The sequence below is a fragment of the Onychomys torridus genome, chromosome 11, assembly GCF_903995425.1.
Source record: "Onychomys torridus chromosome 11, mOncTor1.1, whole genome shotgun sequence".
In the NCBI taxonomy this organism is placed as follows: domain Eukaryota; kingdom Metazoa; phylum Chordata; class Mammalia; order Rodentia; family Cricetidae; genus Onychomys; species Onychomys torridus.
In genome coordinates this window covers 22,185,639-22,203,793 of record NC_050453.1, presented here as the reverse complement: position 1 = coordinate 22,203,793, position 18,155 = coordinate 22,185,639, and the positions used below count along the sequence as shown (strand labels likewise).

Here is an 18,155-nt window from a genome sequence, read left to right as displayed (position 1 = left end):
AGTTCTCTCTGGCACACCCAGCCTGGATTCCAGAAGACATCTTCGTTGGTGCTGCAGTATGGCAGGGTGTGGCTCTCCCACTTTGCTAAGAGTGTCTTTTAGGTTGTTTGCAGTTTGGGACTATTTAAACAATGGTGGATATACACTTCGCCAGAGTGGATATTTTTGGGTTTTGCTCATGCTCAGTTTTTAAGTTCCTGGAATTGTGTCTGGCATATAACAAGTGTCCAGTAAATATGTATTGAGCAAATGAATGAATAAACAGCTTCATACGTGTCTCTAAGTTGCTCAAGTGAAGTTTGTCCACAGTGGCAGGATATATGTATGTATGTATGTATGTATGTATGTATGTATGTATGTATGTATGTATGTATATGCTGGGTTCTGGAGTGAACTCAGTCTTCAAGGATGCTGCATTAAATCATACATCATCAGCAACGTGGAGAGTTTGAGTTTCCCCCAGCTTTGCCAGATTTAGTTTGAGACTGGGTGTATGTCCAGCACTACTGTATACTAATGATATAATTGTTGTTTTAATTTGCATTTTATTAAGTCCTTTCTGGTGGCCTCATCTGGTACTCCCTTTGGCATCTTCTGTGGCTTCCAGTTTATCAAATGAGCAGAAGTGGGTTGAGGTGGTGTGAGGGGCACCCCAAGGCCTGACTCCTCAGTGGAATTGCAGGCTCCTATGCATCCCTGGCTCCCCTTTGCCCCACATGTGCCAGGAGAGACCTGGGATCTCACAGAATGGAAGAACTCAGCACGGGGACCTGAGCCACCCAGCTGTCCAGTTGTCCCTTGAGCTCTGAAGGTACTCATGACGGTCAGGACAGAGCTCCCCAGGTGCCTCTCCCCCATTTCTAGGTTCCCAGCTGAAGAACGCCAGGCATGAGGGTCCTAGATTCACGTGTTCTGGCATTTGCAGCCACGTGGATTCCTCTAGGGACCCTGAATATTCCCAAGAGGGAAAACTGTCTTTGGAGTCTTCAGGATGCCTCACCCACCTACAGAAAAATATACCACCCTGTCTGTCTGACTCCCTGAGCTGACAAATTGGCCATTATTTGGAGGAGAACACAGGCTTGAATTAAGGCTCAGTTGTAACAACAGGCAGGGTTGACAAGTGTGGAGGCAGAAGGCTGGAATGTTCAGGACTCTTCTTGGCCTTCCTTGGGGCAAAAGAGAGAAATACCAGAATGCTGGACCGAGTGACGCACCACCCGGGCCTGCTGCTCCTGAGAACATGTGAAACTCATCAACTGGACCATGGCAACAGTCTGATTTTAAGTGTGACTTCAGAGGATCCAGCAGAGCAGTGGGATTGCAGGAGCCTAAGCCAGCTGCCACAAGAAAGGAGAATTTCCAGCACACAGGGATGGCACTCACTTGAGATCTTTCCCCATTTGGAAGCATTAAAAAATCATAACCTTTGTGTCCAGAGGGTGAGCACTCGGACTTAACAACCCTCCACTTCCTTTTGCAAAGCATTACAGTCATTAACTTCCAGCAAGAGGAGAAAGCAGGTTCTTACTTAACCCTTATCCTCTGAGAAGTCTTAGAAACCAGCAGTGGTGCGGCCTCGTCTCCTTTTGACAATGTTAAATCGTGAAGCACTGCACCGCTACTCAGTCATGGGGCCATTCCATCAGAACACAACTTATGAAAAATGGAGCCCAGTGACATGGCCTTTGCTCAGAATCCTGTGGTGAGTCCACACTGTGCATCAGATGGGGACCTTTCCTGTGGCAAGAATTCCTGCTGTTCTTTTACTATCTTAACCTAACCATGAATCCTCTACTTCCCACTGGATGGGGATTTTACGTCTCTCATGCCTTTCGATGCCTTTTATCTTTTCTTCCCAGGAGGACACTCAACATCCTGCTCTCCCTCATCTATGCCTGTCTGAATGGACTCTGCACTCAGCACATAACTTTAGTATGTTTAATAACATCCAACACTGACATGTCTCTTCAGGTTATCCAACCACATCTCTTTGAAAGATTCAATTAAAAATATTTTTTTGGCAGACTTACTCTTTCTAATAGCATTGCTTAAGTATCGATGCATATTTCCGTTTTTGTGTTTATATTTAAGAGCACTTGTGTCATGCATCCCTTCATTAAATTATCCATATCCCCTAGATTCATTCTTTTCATCGGCACGACAGCGTATTGGTTAATCAGTTACTCTATGCTAAGTGTGTAATCAGTTACTGCACACTAATTGTATGCTATGTGATGGGCATTGTGCTAGGTGTTAGAAGTATGGGCAAAGAAGTCCTTAGTCTGAGAGAGAGAGAGAGAGAGAGAGAGAGAGAGAGAGAGAGAGAGAGAGAGAAGCTATTGAATGACTGACTCATCAAAGGTAGATAAGGGCAGATGTTTGGGAGTATGGACATGGGTGTTGGAACCTTTCTCTGAAGAGTGATGGGTAAATAGAGATGGCTGGGGGTTAATTAGAGCAAAGCACAGTAACAGCTTCCCAGATTGTCAAGTGGAGAGCCCACCAGGTGTGGTGGTTTGACTGAAACCCCCCATGGGCTCATGTACTTGAACATCTACCCCAGCTGGTAGAGGTTACCCCCCCATGGGCTCATGTACTTGAACATCTACCCCAGCTGGTAGAGGTTACCCCCCATGGGCTCATGTACTTGAACATCTACCCCAGCTGGTAGAGGTTACCCGCCCCCTCCATGGGCTCATGTACTTGAACATCTACCCCAGCTGGTAGAGGTTACCCCCCCATGGGCTCATGTACTTGAACATCTACCCCAGCTGGTAGAGGTTACCCCCCCATGGGCTCATGTACTTGAACATCTACCCCAGCTGGTAGAGGTTACCCCCCCATGGGCTCATGAACTTGAACATCTACCCCAGCTGGTAGAGGTTACCCCCCCATGGGCTCATGTACTTGAACATCTAACCCAGCTGGTAGAGGTTATGGAACCGTTGGAAGGTACAGCCTTGCTGACGGAAGTACATGGCTGGTATTGGGCTTTGAGGGTTTGGGGCCTTGCTTCACTTCCTGTTCTCTGTTTCCCGTGTGTGGATGGATGTGATTAGACCGCCATGCCTTCTGCCCCATGATGGATTCCATACTTCTGGAACTGTAAGGTAAGATAAACCTGTCCTTCCCTTAAGTTGCTTTTGGTTATGGTATTTTATACAGCAACAGAAAAGTAACTGATACACTAAGTATCTGGTGGGGTATAGTTAAGGTTAACCCAGCAGGCCGGGGATGCCTGGTCCACACATCCCAAAGGTCTTCATTCTCTCTCTTGCTTAGCTCCTGTGAGATGGACGTTGAACCTTTGGACTACCTTGCATCATAAGAGTATTTCTGCATTCCTGAGACCTCAGGCTGGACAGATAGTTCCTGCCAACATGACTTATGGTGAACACTTGTTGTCTTATATCCAAGTTGCTTTGGACCATGCTGCTTCAATTTGACCTCTGCCTGGGCTGGAGACTGAGAGTCCAAGGTCAGTCATGTACATGCTGCATGCCTGTGTGACTGACCCCCAATAAAACCCTGCTCACCAAAGCTCAAGGGAGCATCTGTGGCTGGCAATGTTTTGTGTTTTTCTATGCATTGCTGCTAGGAGAATTGTGTCCGTGTGACGCCCCTGGGAGGGGACGGCTGGAAATGTGTGTCTGGTCTCTCCTGGACTCTGTCCTGTGAGCCTTTCCCTTCTTTCAGATTTCAGTATGCATTCTTTTACTTCCATAAAGCAGCCGATGTTTTAGATCTTTATGAATTATGATCAGGAATGGCAGGGTTCTGCCTGTGGGTTCGATCCCAGTGTGGTTTTATCCAACCCCTAGCCCTATCAAGAAATCATGACCATATGACACCTACAGAAAACATGCAAATCAATGAATTTTCTTGGGATGGGGGTAAGGGAGACCAAAGGAATATACAGTGTACCCAAAGGGAACAGCAGTCTCACCTGGGGGCTGTCTGCAGCCATTGCCATTTCCCACGGGCCACCTTGGATTTAGAACAGTGAGTACACAGCGTATATTAGTAATGAAGATGAGTGCGGCCGTTATACAGGCTGGAGAGGGGAAAAGATCCCAGAGCTGTTTGTCATATGCAGTGCCCCACATTGCAGATTCAGAGGTGGTATTGCTAATTTGTTCCTTGATCACCTACCCATGGTGGCAGAATAAGTCAAGGGAGAAATAGGGCGAGGGGGTGGTTGCAGCAATTTAAGCAATTTATTGGCACAAAGAACTCAGTTATCAAAGCAGCAAATAAGACCTCAGTTTCAGGCATGGGTGTGCACCAAAGTGTTTTTCAAATTTCTGTTTGCTTGGACAAGCATGCTGCCTTCTTAAACGTGTGCCCTGAATCTTTAATAGCTAGAAAAATGGAGGCTATCATGGGGGATGTGCTTATGTAAATAATTTTTCAATCAGCAGGGGACTCCAGTTTTGGTGCCGTTTGGAGGCTTGAGGCAGAAAGCTGTTAGAGATGACTATGGGGCAGTGTGGGCAATAGTTGGACAGCGGTGTCCTTGAAACCCCGTGATCAGAGGGCGCCACAGACGGCCCTCGGAGACCAAATGCCTCAATTCTGGGCAAGGTACTTCTTTTTCCCATTACAACAGTTGCCCTTCTCTGCTCTATGGAAGGGAAGGTCGTTAATTGCTAACTCCAGGTTTCAATCTTGTTCTGGCGGTGTGACTCGGGGCACAATACTAAACTCCCTGGGCTTTAGTGTATTGGTTACTGTGGCAGTATTTTGTACATGGGATTTTATACAATTTCTTTTTGAAGAGTGAATGAGATAATGTCTGCAAAGCACTTGGCACAGTGCCTGGCATACATTAACGGGTCAAACAACAAAACCATAAAGAGTAGCGGGATTTTCAATCAATCATCAAATATAAAAAGACATTTTTGAGGGCCCCATGCCAGCCACACAAGCCTTAGAACTGCCATCCTGGGCGAGGACATCTTTATGCTCCGAGTTAGAGAATAATGGATGCGACAGAACCATTTTTCTGGTACTCGATCCAGTGCTCAGGCAGCATTTGATTTTTAGTTTTTAATTACAGTTACATTTTTAGTGTGTGTGTGTGTGTGTGTGTGTGTGTGTGTGTGTGTGTGTGTGTGTGTAGGTCAGAGGACATTATGTGGGAGCAGGTTCTCGCCTTTCATTATGTGGGCCCAGGGACTGGAACTCAGGTTGTCAGCCTCGGCATCAGGTGCCTACACCCACTGAGAAATCCTGTTGCCCCCAGGCCACATTGTAAAGCATAACCCATAATTTGTGTGCAATTGACTGCAGGTTTAGGTGCAGGATTATTTTCTGGTTGCCTAGGAGGAAGAAATGGATCCCTGGGGACATGTGCGTAAGACAATCAGTAAGGTTGAGCTCTGAAATGCGGACAAACTCTGTTGTGTCTCCAGAATCATGATAAGTCTTGTCATGAGGGTATCTGGTGAAAGGAACATGAACTTTGAACTTTGGAGGTGACGAAGAGGACTGGGGTTCATACCCCAGCCTCTTTGGTATAAATGGTTTGAATGTGAGATGCCATCTCCATCCCATACCCACCCCATAAGCTCATGTGTTTGAACACTTGATCCCCAGTTGGGAGAGCTGTTTTGGAAGGTTGTAAAACCTCTAGGAAGTGGAGCCTAACTGGAGGAGGTGAGTCCACAGGCATGGAGCTTGAGGTCTAACAGCCAGAGCCCCACTTCATGTCCTCCCTCAGTCCCCAGCCACCCTACACTCTTGCTTTACCATGATTGATGGGCTGTATCCCTTTGAACTGTAAGCCAAAGCAAACCCTTTTAAGTTGCTTCCGGTCAGGGCAACAGTCTCAATAACGGGAAAAGTATGGTTTTTGGTACACTATTCACCTGTCTAAATCTCGATTCATTCTATAGAAAGGAGAAATCACTTAACTTGCAGAGTTGTAATGATAAAATTACATAAAGCAAGGTATGTAAACCACCAGCCACATGGTAAGTGCTTTGTAAATGACGGCAATTATGCCTATATATAAGCAAGCAAAGTATGGGTATGGCAAATTGTGAAAGCATTAGTCGTAACTGTCATTGTTTTGTGACAAAAAATTCCCATGAGACCAAATTAGTTTCTCTTTCAGAAAGAATGATAAGCCACAGATAGCAGGAGCTTTGACTTGAAGGTTGGTAAATGGGTACAATTCATGCTGAGAAAGGATATATGGTTTAGATCAACTCACTGTCCCAGAAAATATGCCCATCCTTTCCCTGAGGAAGACTGATTTTGGGGATAATGCTGGGCAGGTGGGAGGGTGTGCCGAGGAGCAGACCTCCTCAGGCTGGGGAGATCAACAGTGAACTGCCCTTTGTAAGGTGTCGCTGCATATTAGGGGTTGGCTAAAAGGGACAGACTGGGTGGGAACGGACTGAGTTTAACTCCACAGGAAGTGTGGATAGGCTCATGGGCATGTAGATGTGGACTTATGACCTCACTGTAGTTCCTTCTGCCGAGTGAAACTGAGATACATGGCCTTTCAAGCAGTCTTGGGACTCAGAACTCACACAAGCGGCATGTGTGCATCAATACCAGGGTTTCTCATCCTTGGCACTCCTGACATTTGGATCTAGGGTTGGATGATGATGATGATGATGATGATGATAATGAGTGTGTGTGTGTGTGTGTGTGTGTGTGTGTGTGTGTGTGTGTGTAAAAGGGCAGGTGTAGGTGGGTCCTGTGCATTGTCTTGGGCATCCTCCCAGGGCAATGCTAGGAGGACCAGGCTGGGGAGAAATCTTCTCACATAAGCTGTAGTCATTTCCTTCTGTCTGGAAGCAAGCTGTTTCTGTACTTGAACAGTTTTCCCAGGGAAGGGCCCAAGTGGTCAGTACAGAGCCAAGACAGCATGGGATAAAGATTTCCAAGCAGACAATCCTCTGTTCGGCAGAATCCTGACATGTACCAGGGAATAAACACGAATGAACTTTACAAACGCAGGATCTATGCTGGGAAGAGTGAACCTCAATTGAAGAACTGCCTCTATCCGACTGGCCTGCGGGCATGTCTGTGGGGGCATTTTCTTGATTGTGGATTGATGTGGGCCAGCTCAGCCCAACGTGGGCAGTGTCATCCTGGGCAGGGGATCCTGGGTTGTACAAGAAAGTAGGCTGACAACCCCTTGCCCCTTGCCACCTGCAGGAGGCAGGAGAGCTGGCCCTGGGGTCATGAGACTGGGAGAGCTGCCCTTGCTTCTCACTGGCTGCAGCACTCAGGAGAGTGGGCCTTGCACCTCACCTGGGCATCATTCAGGAGAGTGGGCCTTGCACCTTGCCTGGGCAGCACATTAGATCTGACCCTATTGGTGGGGACGCAGGTGAGCAGCCCTGAGGTCATGAGAGCAGGAAGCTGACCCTTTTCCCCGTCATCTGCCATGTGGTGGCATGGATGAGGGAAAGATGCCCTTCCCCACCCCTCCCTTGCCACCTGCAGCAGGCAGGAGAGGTGGCCTGAGGAGGGTACATGAGAGTGGGAGAGCTCATCCTACCTCTCACCAATTGTAGTAGGAGAATGGACCTTGCACCTCGCCTGGGCAAAACAGTAGAGCTGGCCCTGGTGGTGTGGGTGCATGTGAGCTGGCCCTGAGGGCGAGAGAGCTGGAGAACTGGCCCGCTCCTTGCTGCCCCCTGCATTAGGTGAGCTAGCCAGGGCACTTCTGGAGAGCTCACCCTGGTGGTGGTGATGAGGGAAAGCTGATGAGCTCACCAACCTAGCTACCACTCAGGCCCAGAACCAGGGCTGTGAGTTAGCTCACCCCAACATGCAGCTTATCTGTGAACTGCTGGAATATGTGAAGGGGCTGGACCTGCAGATCCAAAGCTGCTGGATCTCCATGTCACAGGACAGCAACAGGATATCCAGGAGGCGTCCCAGTGACGCCTCGAGTATTGATAGTGTAGCAGAAGCCAGAGGCCTCCAGCCAGACCAATGACTCATTGCAATGAACACTTGCAAGTGAAGACTAAAGACTCACTGTGTCACACTACAGCTTCCACACATTGAGACTATGTCTTCTTCTTCTTCCTCTTCTTCCTCCTCCTCTTCTTCCTCTTCCATCTCTCCTCCTCCTCCTCCTCCTCCTCCTCCTCCTCTTCTTCTTCTTCTTCTTCTTCTTCTTCTTCTTCTTCTTCTTCTTCTTCTTCTCCTTCTCCTTCTCCTTCTTCTTCTTCTTCTGGCTTTTGCTTTTCATTTTTCTTTTAAAATTTATTTTATTTTTTTGGGGAGGTTGCAAGGGCAGAGGGCAGATACAAAGGGATGGGGAGATAAATGGGATTGGGATACATGATGTGAAATCCACAAAGAATAAATAAAAAGTTTAAAAGAGAAAGAAAGGAAAAAAGAGAGAGAGAGAGAAGGAAAGCAAGCAAGCAGGCTGAAAAAGCCATAGAGGGCAAGTCCATAAACAGTGGTTCTTCATGATCTCTGCTTCAGTTCCTGCCTGTGGTTCCTGTCTTGGCTTCTCTTCTTGATTATACTGGCTGATTTGTGTGTCAACTTGACATAAGCGAGTCATCAGAGAGGAAGGAGCTTTAGTTGAAGAAATGCCTTCACGAGATCCAGCTGTAAGACATTTTCTCAATTAGTGATCAGTGGAGGAGGGTCCAGCCCATGGTAGGTGGTGCCATCCCTGGGCTGGCAGTCCTAGGTTCTATAAGAAAGCAGGCTGAGCAAGCTTGGGGAAGCAAGCCAGTAAGCAGCATTCCTCTGCATCAGCTCCTGTCTCCAGGATCCTGTCATGTTTGAGTTCCTGTCCTGACTTTCTTCAATAGTGAACAGTGATGTGGAAGTGTAAGCCAACTTGCTTTGGCCATGGTGTTTCATCACAGCAATAGAAACCCTAATTAAGACAATAATGGACTGTCACTTGGAAGTATAGGACGAAGCACACCCTTTCCTCTCCAAATTGCTTTTCGTTATTGTGGTGTTTTGAATGAAAACAGCCCCCATAGGCCCATAGGGAGTGGCAGTATTAGGAGGTGTGGCCTTGTTGGAGGAAGTGTGTTACTGGGGGTAGGCTTCGAGGACTCAGAAGCTCAAGCCAGGCCCAGTGTCTGCTCTCTCTTCCTGCTGCCTTCAGATCCAGATGAGGAACTCTGAAGTACCTCTCTTGCACCATGTCTGCCTGCCTGCTGCCAAGCTTCCCACCATGATGATAATGGACTAAACTTCTGAACCGTAAGCCAGCCCCAGTTAAATGTTTTCCTTTATAAGAGTTGCTTTGGTCATGGTATCTTTGTAGCAATAGAAACCCTAAGACAGTCATGTTTATCCCAGCAACAGAAACCAAGGTGGGAGCTGTTTCAGCCATGTGCATCAGCACTGGGAATATAATCCTGAATGTAGAGTCAATGGAGCTTATGACCTTTCTGGAAAACAAGCCTGTAGGGAGCTGAGAACCTGGGAATAACTTGACTTCCAGACAATTGGCTGGAAAAGTGGCAGTATGTGCGTTGGTCTTTGTTCCCCTTTTATGATGTGCACATATATACCTAAGACCCCAAATATGTTCCTCTGCTTCCAGAGAGAATGAAACCTGCATGTTGGTTGTTACAGTGACTCTTACTGGGGCAGATTTTGTTCCCACGGGGAGTACGTGGCAATGTCTAGAGGCATCTTTGGTTGTCATAACTAGAGGAGTGTGTGACTGTCATCTAGTGAGTATAAACCAGGGACACTGCTAAACATCCTGGGATAGAGTCCCCATCCCTGTTATCCAGCCCCAGTTAAAAACTGTCAGGAATGCTAAGCATGGGAAAGCCTGGTCTGGTGCAAATGTAAATCTGCTTCTCAGATGGAGGAGGTGTGTTCCTGGCACCAGAGAAGAATGTACTGGGGACGAGCCATGGCTAATGTGTGCCCTTTCATTGGTGACAAATACTGGAGAGAGGGTGGTGGGAGGGTAAAAATTCTGGGGCCATCAGTGAGCAGGAATGGAGCTGCAGGCTAACCTTTCAAGGTAGATAGAAGGAGAAGGGCAGAGTTTTTCATTTGAAGGCAACCCTTACTTATTTAAAAGTGATTTCCTTAAGCACATAATTATATGTTTATTTCCCTAAGGAACTCTTGAGGCAGAGGAGACTTGCTTAAATTATGGGGAGGGAACTGCACACAGGGCCTTAATGGGGTTAGAAAAATTTTCTGTCTCCTTCCAAGGAGCCTTGGGAGGAAGGTAAGAGCAGATTCTGCTGTGGCAGTGTACAGGATATGGGTAGGAACAGACACAGAAAGGGTGGGGACAGGCCACACAGCCCAGCTGATCAGTGCTGGTGAGGAGACAGCACTCTGGGGCACAGCTTCAGCCTCCCACTTCCTCTCCATATGGGTGAGCTCTGACAGTGACCGAAAAGACTCGAGGGAATGCACCTCTCGCTCTCTTCCTGGGCTATGCCCTCCTCAGGAAAACATTCCGCAGACATGCACACTCCCTTGGGAGATGGTCTGGTCTGCATCACGGGCAGGCATGGGAGTGGCAGTGGATGGAGCTTTTAGTCAGAGGAAAGCCAGGGTTTCATGCAGTGTAAACTTCCTTTTTTCTCTGTCACAGCCTGAATGCCTGGAATTTTTGAGTTTCTTCTCTTTGGCTGATATAGTCCCCTGGGAGGGCTAGATAGGATCCAAGGAAAATAGTTAAGGAATGGATCTCCCACATTAGACACAGAAAGGATTCTGGGTGAGGGCATCTTACACTTCTTGCTTAACTAAGCCTTTTGTGTAAGAGTGAGCTGGCTAATGTTTACTTAGGGGCAGCAGAGGATGGGAAAGAAGTACTGGGGAGGAGATGGTACAGGCACTGCAGCTCTGGTCTTCAATACAACAGATGGAGGTTTGAGGGGACTTCTTGGCTATTCTGTCCTGTGCCTGGAATAGTAGAGATGGCCTTTAGCATCCATCATGTGTGAATGGACTGTCATTGCCCATCTCCCTGGGCTCCTGAGAATAGGAATCATGTCTTATTTTGCTGAGTGATTTTCATCTCTAACAGCACCCAGTTCACACAGGCACTCCATGTCCATCTCAGGATGAATTCTCCCTTAGTTCAGTTCAGCCTATTATGGCAGAAGACAGGGCAAGAATTCAGACTGACATTTTAAAAGAGTCCATTGGGCTCATGTATGACATTCATCTCACTTCTCAGAAAGTCCAAAGTGTGGTTGGTGTTAATGGCAGGATGGAGTCCAACAGGGGGGAGGTGAAGACAGCAACACCCCAGAAACATGGCCAAGAGTTACAGCCTCATAGTTATTTATTTGATTACTTAATATTCACTCTGTATAAGCACCAAGACTCACTTTCCATGTTCCTTGGCCTGAGGCTGGGGATGCCATAACAGATGAGCTGAGTGCATCTGAGGCTGGTAAGAGGTCTGCAGGGAGAGAGGAAAAGAGGGGGAGGGAAGAAGAGGGGGGAGGGAAGAAGAGGGGGGAAAGAGTCAGAGGGAGAGAGGGTGGTGGAGAGGGGGAGGGGAAAAAGGGAGAGAAATGGGGGGAGATCTGGGACATCCAAGTCTTCTGACCCTGAGAGGGACAAAGGTAACCCAAGGGGAGCAGATGAACCCACATGCGGGGTGACATCAACAAGGGTACTCCTCGTGTGGGAGTGTAGAGCCCTGAGGCTGCTTGGAAGCTGGGTGGCCAGAGACATGGATCTTCCGTTGACCAGGACTCCAGAAACCGCATCACATATGATCAGGGAACAGTGCCTAGAATTTCAGCATCTTCAAGGAGACAAAAGTGTATGTTATAGTCCTGGCCCATCCTTCTATTTTCCAGAACTGTGACCACAGGCCTTTCTGAGCTCTAGCCACCTCATCCAAAGAACAGACATCGTTTCTTATCTTTTCAATGACCCAGGGCTATGTGGAATTGATGTATTGGGAGTGCTGTGTAAATGCTATGCAGTGCAAATGAGTTCTTATTAGTTATTAACTCATATTCATGGGGTCGCCGCCATTCTGTCAATGAGGTTGTGGCTTTGGGGAAAGTACTTCTGTCCAATAGGAGCCAAAGGGGACTGAAGGATGTGGTACCTCCGTCCTCCCTGGCCACATTTCCATATGCAGCAGGAGAGTGGGGGAGCTGTCAAGTCCCTTATTTTGTTCTCTGGTAGAACTGGAAGACAGCTTTCTCTTGTTCATAGGTCTCAATGGATCCTGGCCGTAGGCGCCGAATCTCAGCAATGGCGTCTCCTGCCGCCAAGCCCTGCTCCTTCACCAGGTAGCAGGCCAGCATGGTGCCAGTGCGGCCAAAGCCCAGGGCACAGTGCACTCCGACAGCCTGCGAAGAGGAAACTGATGGAGTGGAGTCCAATGCCCTCCCCGACAGCCTCCTGACCCCACGGAAAGGTGCTGTTCTTCCCACAGATCACAGGACCTCAGAGGACAAGCGACATCAAAGCTGCTGAGGACTGTCCTTGCTTCTGGTGACTAGGAGGCCTCTGAAGTGGCCCGCCCGTTCTCAAGCTGGGCTCTCAGCTTGCCCCTCTACCTTTGCTCTCCAGTACAGAACACCCGCCGCCTGTGGTGGTATTTTACCTGAAATGTGTCAGTCCAAACTGAGATTGGGCATAAAATATTTACCAGGCTCTGAAGATGTGGCCCGAAAAAGACTGGAAATGCCCCATTAATAATTTATTTCCTATTGATTCTACGTTGAAATAATATTTTTGACTTGCCGGATTAGTAGCAAAATCAACTCTACCTGCTTCTTTTTATCTTTTTAAAAAACGTAGCTGCTAGTAAACTTTAAAATTACAAGTGTGTCTCCATGACATATGGAGCTCTAGAAAATGGGTTTTGAATCACTTCCACCTGGCTTCGGCGCTGCCCGGACTCCTGGAAGTATTTCGCTTGACCGTACTCTCTCCAGCCTTCTTGGAATCACCTTCCGCCTCTTCTAGCAGCATAGCTGACTCTGGTCCGTGGGTGGGAGGGTCCATCTAGCTCCAGCCCCGCCCGGTCCCACCTGGCCCCTCCCCTCCCCACATCGCCCCTCCCCACGGCCTCTCCCGCTCCTTTCCGACTCCACCCACCCTCCCGCCCGGCCCCGCCCACTCATTTCCTCCCAGGCCCCGCCCTTTTGCTTTGGCTCCCGCTCGCTGACCTCTCCCCGGGCGTTGGCGTCGTCCACGATCTTCACAAATTGGTCGATCTGTTCCGGGGCCGGCGGGCAAAAGTCAGGGATGCGCAGTCGGTGCAGCGTGAGGCCCGGACAGCTGTCGCTGTGAGGGGGTCCGCGCTCCGTCAGGGACACCAGGTGTCGCACGCCCAGGTCCAGCAGGAACTGGTAGTGCGCGGGGAGCCGCGGCAGCGCCAACCCGGCCAGTCGGCCCGGGAGCACCCAGGAGAAGTTGGGAGGCTGCACGCCCATCGCGGGGGGAGGGCACTCAGGGTGAGGCTGGCCTTTCCTATTCCGCCCCCGCAACCTGTCACCCCCTGGGGCTAGCTTCTGTCCCTGCTCCGCACTTGCCCTAGCCGGCCACGTGGTCTCTCGGGCCCGCCCCTGTGACGCTCCTCTCCACCCAGGGTTGGCTGAAGAGCAGGGGCGGGGCTAAGACGGCTCCTGGACGAGCAGAGAAGCTCTGCCGGTCCCGCCGATCCGGAGCAGGACCCTCGTTGATAGGTTGGATAATCAACAACAAGCGCGATTATTGCAGCTGGGAGCGAATGAAACTAAGGAAACCTGGGACAAATTAATTGCTCCAGTGGATAAAACAGCCTAGGGCTGGGCTCTGCTGCTCCCTGGTGGTGTGTTGTAGTTACTGCACCGCGGGCCAGTTGCCCCTATCTCCCTTAAGGGCCTAAATCTTGCCTTCACCGTTTATGCGCAAGGGATTAAATGGGTGAAAAAAACCCACTCCCGCCTGGACGCGCAGGTGTGGGTGGGTAATCTCTCTAATGACCAAGCAGTCATTGTTGGTGCCTTCTTGAGTTTTTCTAGTAAGAGGGAATTACTATGTCCCAGGCAGTTGTTTTCATTTTGCTATTGCTGGGACTGTTAAAAAAGGGCGTGGCGGGGGGGGGGTGGGGGCCGACATGTGGCACCTTGAAGTGGCACTCAGGGTAATATAGTAATTACAGTCAACCACCGAAGAGCTAACAATAATTGAGCATTTGCTTTGTGATATGTACTTGTGCAAGCATTTTAATATGTTAATGAATTGTCACACCATAGATCAAAGCAACCCCATTTCAGCTATGAGAAAGCTGAGGCCTCCAGGAGGTGAAGGTTCTCTAGACTCTTCGCTAGCACAACACTTTCCTACAGTCACACAGGAACTGCCCTTCTCGTCAGACATCCGCCCTCACACCTTTCCAAACACCGCCTTGCTTAAAGCCCTGGGTGTTTTCTTAGTTGTATTCACAGTTCAGACAGCTGCTTATTCAAGGTCCCGCTCCCCCAGTCCCTCTAGCCTGGGTCAGACGAGAGTTTATCAGTGTTATTCTTGGGGTGTGTGAGCAGACCTCTATCTTGAACAGTATCTCACCCAGGCTCAGAGCAATGTGTGTTGTCCTTTGAATCTGACTACCGGTAGTTGTGGGAACTGTCAACCCTGTTCCAGCCCCTGTCTGTGTTGTATCCTTTCTCACATAACCAAATGTGGACGGTATTTTTGTATCCTTTTGGTACACCAGTAACCAGAGGCCTAGAGAGGTTGGTTAACTTGGCCAAGGACACACTGAGCTAAGCCCACAGCACCTGGCCATGAAGATGCACTTCCTGCTTTGTTACTAGAGTCATTGGGGTGAGAATCTGGGCCTGGGCATCCCTAACAAGCCAGGCATGGCTACTTGTCCTCAATGGGCCAATTACATAAACAGTGACAGAGAAAGCAGGGGGAGGCTTATTGAATGAGCTACATTAGTAAGAGGAAAAAAGAGGTCCGGTCCCCAGCCCCAAGTCTACCTTTGGGGTCCTGGCATGAGGTTTAGGTTTAAGTATAGAGTTCGAGTTATGCATAACTGAGCATTCCTGGTCAAGGTGTGGTCCTGCCCATCACCATAGCCTGCTTTAGTCTCTCATACAAGGAGACAGGTTGTCAGAACTTGTGAAATCTTTCTGGGAGGGAAGTTCCCCATCTAGCAGACATCAGGCTCCCAGCTTTTCCCTTCCCCAGCTTGAGACTCCTGGTATCTTGGAGTCCATTGTTTTAGCAACTGGACAGCCTGAGGGAGGGACAGACATCTTTATTCCTGCCCGTGACACCTCTGGTCCCCTACCCCTAACACACAGAGTTACCCCATGGCTTCAGCAAAGTGTAAGGATTTCTCCCTCCCCAAGGAGGACAGCCTATGCAGACACCTGCTCTCTCGTGGTTCAGGAGCCGCCGGATCTCCCCTTCCATTGGCGTCCCAGTGAAAGACTTCTTGGCTTGTACCACCACTGCCCCCAGAGTTCTCTGTCTTCCTAGCTGCCCAGTTTTACTTCTGAGCCACAGGTCATCCCACTCAGCTCCTCTCAGTTGAGGTTCTTCAGGGTATGGGGCTGTGCTGCCCCTGGAAGTAACATTTCCAGCCACTGTCCCGGCGAGCTCATCGCTTCTGGAGTCCTTTGCCTTCTCTCTCCCATGGTTCCCTCCTCTTGCCAGGGAAGGACTTCCCACACGTCTCCTTGTCCCTCTGTGCCCATCCTTTATCTGCTTGCAATGGAGCTCCAAGCCCGTCTTCTCCAGTGGGAAAAGAGTTTCTGGGGAGACAGATTCTCCATCTCCGGAGCCCCCGAACTGCTGGCAGTGTGCTCTCTCTTGTGGGTCTTTGTGAGGCTAAAAGCACATTCGCCGTTCCTACCCAGGTTTCCCTATGGAAAGACACTAAGGACTTCCTCTCTTTTGTCTGCTCATCTGTTTCTCCTTCCAGGGAGGGAAGGGTCCAGGGCCCTTGTCTCAGTTCTGTCCCAACCAAGGGTCTCATTTCATTTTCTGTTTTGGCCAAGTGTTTCTGTAAGAAAAGCCTCTCTTGGAGTTCTGGATAGGCTTCCTGACACTAACTAACCATGTCAGCCCTTTACACAACACCATCAGAATCCTTCACTCTGTTTAGGGTTATCTGGGCCTCAGGAGGGTTTAGGCTCTGTGTACCCTTCATCTCCCACTGTGGAGTTTGTTGAACCCTGGTGTCCTGTTTTCATTGGAACCAAGACCGATTTGTTGAATCTTCTCATTTTAATTGGCGCCTGAACATGGTGTTCAAAATGTTAAGTAAATGGATGGGAAAAATAAGCAGAATTCATCACAAGACCTACACCAAGACACTGAGTCTCCAGAGTGTTGTAGATTCTTTAATTTTGTGGGGACTGTGTTGGATATTATGTGCAACTTCTTTTAAAAATTCATCTTTTTATTGCAGTATAATTCACACACTAAAACATGCCATGTATACGCACTCCAGTGAGCTTTTACACATGTATATATTCACAAACCACCAATTAAAGTAGATACGAGCATTTTCCATATTAATTTGGTGATTTGTTGAGCTTATGCTTTTATTTTCCTGAGAGGCTTAATTTATTTATTTTTTTTTTTGAATGTCTCTTTTTGACAGTTTCATACAGAGCACTGAGATCATGTCCACCCTCTGTCACCCTCACATCTTCCTCTTTTGTAAGATGGGTCTCCACCTTGCAGACCCCCCTTTCCTGTCTGTCCCTTTAAGAAAGCGATTCTCTGTTTAATTCCTATTTTTGTAAAAGGGCCATATTTCTTGGTCTTTATGGGCGTGGTCCCTATTATTTGCTGGTGTATTGGTAGTATGTGGGTATGTATGTGCTGAGGGACATGTTTTTGGGGAGCAATAAGCTTTAGTAATTTCTCCTACTTTAAGGAATTTATGACATACTTGGGGGGATTTAGACACAGATATAATTATTCCCAGAATATGTAATAAAGTACTAAACTGCTCATCAAAGCAATTGTCATTATCTGACAATCAGATAATATATAGTCAAAAGCTAATTGTGCAATGAAAATAACAAGCATGAAAGAAGTCGGGGGTGGGTGGGGAGGGGAGAAGCCTGAATTGGAACCACTAGACGTTTCTAAAGACAGGCTGTTCCTTTTCCATTTTGTTTTCTGTCCTTTCATAAGCTCAGTGGACTGCTTTATAGCATATCCTAACTACCCCTCCTCTAGTCGATAGTGATGTTTTGACTTAATTCGTATGTGTGTGTATGTGTGTGTGTGTGTGTGTGTGTGTATGTGTGTGTATGTGTGTATGTGTGTGCATGTCTTAGTGACTTTTGTATTGCTATGCTAAGACATCATGACAAAGGTAACATAAAATAAAATGTTTAATTTGGGGCTTACAGTTGTTCCAGAGGGACAGAGTTCATGACTACTATGGTGGGAAGCATGGCAACAGACAGGCACTGCACTGGAGTGAGAGCTCACATCTCAATCCACAAGTGTGAGGTGGAGAGAGAGAAAGAGAGAGAGAGAGAGAGAGAGAGAGAGAGAGAAGGAGAGGGGGAGGGAAAGACTGGGGGAGACTGGGAATGGCATGGGCCTTTGAAACCCAAAGCCTTCCCTCAGTGACACACCTCCTCCAATAAGGCTGCACCTCCTAATCCTTCCCAAACAGTTCTACCAAGTGTTCAAACATAGGAGCCTATGGAACCATTCTCGTTGAAACCCCCACAAGGCTCTAGAGGGTGAAGGTAGGCTCAGACGCTTGCTTCCTCCAGCCAGGTCCCCATGTCCAATCAAAGCAGAGGATCACTTGAACTAGAGAGTCTGTGTCTGAAATGTTCTGAGTTTCCTTTGTGTTAACAAACTTTATTCCAGGACCCAAAGATCTGGAAATTGGACCCATGAAGAAGAGGCTGTGTGGAAGATAACCTCCACAATGTCTCCAACAGGAATCTCATATCTTGTGTAGTTTTCTTTTCTACAATGCTAGGGCTGGCTTTTGTAGCCTGTAGGCTATTGTTGAAATGGTAGTATGTAACTTTCTAGGTTTTGCCACACACACACACACACACACACACACACACACACACACACACACACACACAAATTGTCTTTTTTCCTTATTCTTCCTCAGGAAGGAGATTTGTCATGGGAAATCTTGTGGAGAGGTGAGCTGCCATGTTGTAAAGATGTGGGGAGATCTCTGTGAGGAGGACCAGAAG

General features: G+C 48.3%; 1 protein-coding gene across 1 annotated transcript; it reads right to left on the bottom strand.

The window, feature by feature from the left end:
* Positions 1 to 11,477: 11,477 nt before the first annotated feature.
* Positions 11,478 to 13,524, bottom strand: Dusp23 (dual specificity phosphatase 23). Its single transcript, XM_036202384.1, has 2 exons — positions 13,134 to 13,524; positions 11,478 to 12,308 (listed from the first exon to the last, which is right to left on the bottom strand). Exons 1-2 carry the CDS (start codon positions 13,398 to 13,400, stop codon positions 12,123 to 12,125), a joined length of 453 nt encoding a protein of 150 aa, XP_036058277.1. The 5' UTR covers positions 13,401 to 13,524; the 3' UTR covers positions 11,478 to 12,122.
* Positions 13,525 to 18,155: the final 4,631 nt, after the last annotated feature.